Raw genomic sequence first — 7,004 nt, 5'->3', positions numbered from 1 at the left:
TGTGTGTGTGTGTGTGTGTGTGTGTGTGTGTGTGTGTGTGTGTGTGTGGTATCTCACAATTGCTTGTAAATTCATCTCCAGGGTGTTTGACACCCCCTGGCACCTGTACACACATGGCACACGCATACACAAGTAAATCTTTAAAACAAGAAACTAATCCCATAGTGCGTGTGGAAAGAGCTGCCCTATTGCTCATCATAGAGACTTTGTAGGAAATGCTGAACTCACTTAGAGACTGACTTTCCAAACAATAGGTAGATAAAAGCAAGCACCTCACAGTGCCACAGCTGTGACAATCATCCTTGCGTTCACATGGCTTCTTGAGTGTCTATAATTGTTGTGTTTTTAGAAACTCATTTATTTTCTTAACTTGATTGTAAACACTTTCACCAGTATTTCCAGATTCTTGAATAGTACACTTCCTGAAATAGATTAGTACAGTTTATGTCTTGTGTATACAAGGAGCTTGAAAGACTTGGGGCAGAAGTGATCTTGCTAACATTCTAATATGTCATGGTTTTTAGAGCCTATTATGCAATCAATTCATATTATAATTAATGTTTTTTGATGATTTATGGTAGTTCCCAAGGAAGCATTCTGAATTATATTTTCTCTTCAATGTCTAAATTCTTTAGAGTAAACAAATTTGTTTATTGACTCTAGAATAAACTTACTTGTATCTGTAAATTGCCAGGTGATTAAAATCTACCTCATCTTTTATTAGCTTTTATCTACCTGATTGAAGTAAAATGATCCTACTTTTAAAAATGAAATGATAAAAGCTTAAAAAGGTAAATTATGAATATTACCCTCTAAAATGCTAATTATCTTCTCAAATTTTGGGTCATTTATCTCTTTAGGTTTTGCTTACATAATTTGTGTAATTTACATATATATAGTGGTTACTAATGTTATATCCAGGAGAGTTCCTTAAAACCATTTTTACTTTTTGGTAAGTTTTTATTTCTCTTCTTAAAATGGACAATAAAAATTTTTGTCAAAATGAAATATGAACTTTAATGGAGACATGTTTTTCTGCAACCACAATTAGGCATTTAATGTTTCTCATGAAAATTATCTTTGGTTTTGAATGGGAAGGTACATATTAAAAGAAATCTATAAACTCAATAAATATAACTTTGAAACATTATTTATGCTAAAACACCTTACTGTGTCATTATTGACATACAAACAGCCCTAGATGGGCATGCCTGTGTTCTCACAGGCAAGGCCTGATCTCCCTCATTACCTGCAAAGATTTCTCCCACTTCCTTTCCTCCACTGCACTCAGAGCAAGCACTTAATGTAGGGTGCACACGTGGGCAGTCCATGTATGAACTGCCGTGTCATTAATACAGGTGCTGTGCCTTACAGTGCATCTCTACCCCTTCTGTGGGGACAGGGCTGAAGTGCTCTGTGCTTTTCACCATTTCTCCTAGGATGGTGACGCTCACAGTCAGAGCGACTGTCCACCTTTGTTAAAACTATAGAAATGCCATTACGAACATGCACTCGGATGTGTCACCGAGGTGTATTCTAACTCCAGGTCAGTTGGCAGTCAACAACTACTTCAGATGCTTCTATTAATGACTTTACATTTCAAAAATATCATAAAAAGTACTTATTTAGAGACTGCTTACTTAGCATAACCTAGTCATTTAATTAGGTAAGAAACTCAATACCCATCGAGACGAAGGCCATCAGGTAACACATGAATGAAGTGTGCCATATTTAGGAAGGCTCAGGGTCTCCAGGCCAGTTTCAGACCAGTGACCCCTCTCAGTGACTGAGCCATCTCTCTGGTCCCAATGAGTTTCTTAAACTATAAACTGAGACGTTAAATTTCCTTTAGTAACAGAGAACTGGCTCTTTCTAATGCCTTCCAGTTGTAAAAACTAGAAGGCAGGTTTACAACTTAATGATAACACCAGTCTCTGCATGTGTCTCCATTGGTGTGAGGAACAGAAGAGATGAAGAATCCAACTCTATGCAGATTCCTTGGAATCTTCATGGTTGAAGCATTGTTCTCCTTTCTGTCACTGCACAAGTGTAAAAGGCTAAACAACACCATTGAGGTAAACACTGTGTTCGGAGCCCTGATGATTTTCCTATTTCTCCCTTTCCCTTTGTGCTCAGCAACAGATGTCCCCTCTCCTCATCCCAGGAGCTGAGGAGGCAATCAGTACCAGATAAAGCGGTCACAACAAGCCATCAGCCAGGGTACAGGCGCCGCCACATACCCAATAACTTAACCTCTCACACCTGCACACTCCTCTACTACTGTTTTAGGGCTTCTGCATTTTCTAGACAAGTCTCTTAGTTGTTAACTGATTTTTTTTTCCTTTTAGAAGAACAAAGCATGTTTCTCTTTTGAGACCTGCTTCTCATTTTTAAATATTTTTGCACAGAATGATGTTTCACTCTACCATCAGGACATGTATCCATCTGGTTAAGTTAGGCATGTGTCATAGGTATTTGTGAGGCTTCAGACTCGACTAGTTTCAGAAAAGTAAGGCAGAATTTCCTCCATCCCAGGTTCAATCACTATTTCGTCTCTGGTCAGCTCCACAAGGAGATCCCTCATGGGACTATCTTATATATAACTTTTCCCTAAAGAATTTTTACTTCGATATAATTTGTTCTAAAGTGGGATTAGTATTTATAAAGAATACTTAAGCCTAGAGAAGTCTACTGCCTTTCTTTAAGAATTTTTAATAAATTATATTTTTATTTTTCCTGGAATATTTTGGTCTCTTCTTTAATATTTAATTCCAATAAATTATATTTGAGGAAAAGAATTCTGGAGAAGTAGTAAAAGAAGTAGTTTTTATTTTTAATTCAGTATTTTTTGTCTTCTGTGCAAAAGAGTTTATCATTTACATGAAGCTTAAGATAAATTTTTAAATAAAGAAATGCTGTTTCATTTATATACATCTGAAATTTCATGAGCTGAGTATGTAGCTTAGTAGTGGAGCACCTGCCTACCCTGTGTGAGGTCCTGGGGTTGATCTCCAGCATCTCCTCCCCACCCTCCACCCCACCAAAGAGACAATTCAGACAGTCTGTGATTACAACATTGCAAACAGATGACTGCACAGATCTGAGATTTTACAAGTCATCCGTGCCTAATGACAAGTACCTTTCGGAATTAGGATTTATTCCTACTCTCGAAGTTTCCACAAAATCAAACATCATTTTCTATGGACCTTTTAAACTAGCAGCCATTTTTTTTTTATGATATAAATGTACCATGGGAATAAGTTAAACATTTTTAAGAGCAGTGGTTAGAAAAAAAAACTGGCAATGAAATTTTGTTTTCAAAGTGTATGTTCTCTTACATAATCATGGAAGGCTTTTGCTTCACTTGAGTGTTCACACGTCTCCCGTCTCTCTGGAGCTGCACAGTAGAGATCCCAAAACACACTGAAAAGTAATCATGGAACATTGAAAACTCATTAATATGACAGGATGAGAAACCACAAGTCAACAAACATAAGGCGCTTAACTCTTTATAAACTCTTCTTCAGGACAGGTATTACTCTGAAAGATTTACGTTTAGACAGGTTTCTTCATGACGTAACTTCATTTTACCTAAACATTTTTCTAAACTGTTAAGCATTGTCTTAAAAGGATAAAGTAATTTTAAAACAATGTGGCTTTGTCCGGTCCTGAGGATTAGACTCTTATGAATAAGTTGTTAGAAACCTTCTTCTTATAACTGGCTGTTCACATGACAATTAGCTGAAACAATGCTTCAGTCAAGGCTCCCAGAAGAATAAAAATATAAATGATGTCCTGCTATAATTAATAATAAAAAAGTTGTTCCTTTTTGCAAGGCAATCTTATTTGCTCGGCTCACAGGCCACTACCATAACCAGCACATCACACTAATCAAATGAGATTTTTCTTAAAATCTCTGATTTTCCTTTTTCAATTACCAAAATAGGTTAATAACTTTGAAACCACAACAAACATCCCAACTCCTTTACTGCCCTAATTCAAAAATTATACAGAAAGAAAAAAGAGAAAGAGAGAAAAGAAAGGAAAGAAGAGGCCCTGGTCATCCTTCCAGCTGTCTCCAGCCATGAGCATGTGCAAGGGCTGGAAACCAGTGCCGGCAGCTGTGAGGGCTGCTTACGAACAAAGGTCCCTTAAGTCATTTTATACCACTTTTCTACACCCACGAAGTAAAGGCACACTAACTCAAATAGCCACACCCAGCCTGCTGCAGCCTACCTGCTGAGAAAGACCCAGAGGAACTTGTTTTAACTGCTCAGAAACAATCTTCTCTTCCACATGGTTTGACTTTTGAGATTAAATCATACAGCACGAACACATGTCTGCTGTACAAGGATGCATTACGTATCAAACTAGTCTGTGGGAGGGCACAGGAGTAACCTCTGACCTTTGAAGCCTCACTGAGTCTGCCTGGTCCTTTCTTTCAACAGAAGAACGCTGTGCGCCTTGCGATGCAGACTATAAAGGCAGCAGGGCTGCCTTTGAGAAGATGGCCCCCAACACTAAGCGCTGTCGCCATTCAGCGTCTTACCTATGGTCCCTTTTCAATTAAGAGAAAACGCTATTTTTCCGGCTTATTAAAATCGTACAATAGAAGAAAAATACAAACATAGTAAAGAAAAAAGTAAGTTAAGTTCAAGATTCTTAGAAGAACGAAAGCTGTTAAAACCGTGTGTGGCGTCCCCGGAGCCCAGCAAAATGAAAAGATTGAGATTCACAGAGATTCGGGGACACCAGACTCCCCGGTGGGTAAGGTGTGCAGTCAAGTACACTCTTCTGTGATTGCCCACCTTCAGGTTCCCAGGAAATGAAAACCTTTAAGCAGTCTACGTAGCAGTGCTCTCAGTCACAGAGTGCTACACACAGCACTCTGACAAACAGTTCAGGGTTTCTTACTCTCAAATCTTCTTCATTCCATAGTAATGTCGTGAGCTGTCTGCCAAATGTCATTCTGTAACTTTATTTTGTAACTTTATTCTGTAACTATTTTTAACATAAAGTTTCATCTAGCCTAGATATAAGCAACAACAACCTTCAACTCCTAATCCTGCAGCCTTTGCCTTCCCAGTGTTGAGATTAGAGCATGAGTCAATGCACCTCTCTTGGCATATCACATTTGAAACACCAGATTACACAACCATTGCTTTCGCTGAAAATGTCCTAAAAACTATTAAGAATTTTGATGTACACATATAAATATTTATCTTATAATGTTAACACTGTTTTCATTCTTCTGTTTTTTTCCCTAACAAATTTAGTGGGGAATCAAAAGTTTACAAAATCAAGTTTGTAGATAATCAACAAATTAATAAAATATAAGAATAAGATTATACATGCTACTTTAGAGAAATGTGGTTTTCTCTAATAAAGGTTTAGAAAATGCATTCCTAAAAACATGTGCCTGTCCCACAGAACTTTTTGACCATAGCAAGCCCGCTCTAAGCCATGCTGGAGCATCTCAGCTAAGAATAAATTCTTCCCATACTATGCTGACTAGTTTTATCAACTTGCCACAAACCAGAACCACCTGGGAAGAGGAAGACTCAGTAGAGAACCTGCCTCCTTTCCACTGGTCTGTGGGCACATCTGCAGGGCATGTTCTGAATTAATGACTGGCGTAGGAGGGCCTTCCTGGGCAGGTGGTTGTGGCTGAATAAGAAGATAACTGAGCAAAGCAGAGGGAATGAGCCAGTAAGTAGCATTCTTCTACGGTCTCAGTTCCTGCTCTGATCTTTCCGGTGTGGACTGATGGTAACCTAAGGTATATGCCAAATAAGCCTTTTCCTCCCCAAGCAACAGAGAAGCAAACTAGGACACACGCATCCACCTGTCTACTCCATGGAACCAAAGATTATACAACCAAGGGAGGCCAGGAAAAGATAGAAGGAAATATGTCAAAGAAAGCTCATAAAATAGGCTGTTTTATTTTAGAAACTGTATTCATTTATTTTAGAAACTGTATTTTATAGTTAAGTCTATAATAATCTAAAATATAATCATGGCATTTGAAAACCAACTTCAGTAGGGAAAACTTCAGTACTGTGCATGTTTTAAAAAGCCATCATCTACTTTATAACTGTGTTTGTTGAGCTCTAATAACTACAGGTAGGAAAGATATTTATCTTTTTATAAGGCTCAATCATGTTTTGTTACCAATATGGGTCATAAAGCATTATGACTATCACCCTAATATTTGGGAACAACGGACATTAACAACATAAAACATACCAAAAATGCAACTGGAAGATCAAAGGATATGTTTTTTAATTACATTTTTATATTAATTACGGTTTATTCACTTTGTATCCCAGCTGTGGCCCCCTCCCTCCTCCCTTTCCAATTCCACCTTCCTTCCCTCATCTCCTCCTATGCCCCTCCCCAAGTCCCCTGATAGGGGCGGCCCTCCTCCCCTTCCCTCTGACCCTAGCCTGTCTAGTCTCATCAGAAGTGGCTGCACTGTCCTCCTCTGCGGTCTGGTATGTTTTCCTGGTATTGGCACTGGTGCAATGCTTGACTTGGGAACAGCAGACAAACTACTTAACTTTTATAGTCTCCTTAATCATTTACAAAATAAGGACATTACAGCCAGAGCTCTTCACTGAATTCTTCATGAACTGAAAAATACTTTTTCTTCTAGTAATATGGAAAATCTTATCTGGATTATAGATGTAATATATAGCCCATGGGAAAAAAAGACATACCATCCATTGCACATTCGTGTCTGAATCTTAAAACAGTGAGAGGTTGATCTGAAAATTGATCAATTGCTAAATTTTCAAAATATGAAAGTTGTATCTCATAAATCATTAAAATACACAAATACCCCTGGGCTGGTACAATGGCATTGAGTCTATCTCTCAGAGGAAGATTCATTGAGGTACTTAATTTGCCCATCCTGAAGGGGTCTTACTGTGAACTACTTCGATGATCACTTAACATGGTCCTGGATTCCCAAGAGCTCTAATGGCACAAGACTCTGGACTTCT

General features: G+C 38.2%; 1 protein-coding gene across 1 annotated transcript in view; it reads right to left on the bottom strand.

Moving 5' to 3' along the window:
* Ssbp2 (single stranded DNA binding protein 2) overlaps positions 1–7,004 on the bottom strand; it is a 282,752-nt gene that overhangs the window by 150,586 nt on the left and 125,162 nt on the right. The window contains exon 5 of the mRNA XM_055625331.1: positions 3,339–3,423. Within this exon, the coding sequence (XP_055481306.1) occupies positions 3,339–3,423 (85 nt within the window). The remainder of the gene's footprint in view (positions 1–3,338; positions 3,424–7,004) is intronic.

This window comes from Psammomys obesus, unplaced genomic scaffold (assembly GCF_907164565.1).
Source record: "Psammomys obesus unplaced genomic scaffold, mPsaObe1.curated_primary_1811, whole genome shotgun sequence".
In the NCBI taxonomy this organism is placed as follows: Eukaryota; Metazoa; Chordata; class Mammalia; order Rodentia; family Muridae; genus Psammomys; species Psammomys obesus.
The sequence above is the reverse complement of the archived record's forward strand: the minus strand, read 5'-3'. Positions and strand labels throughout refer to the sequence as shown.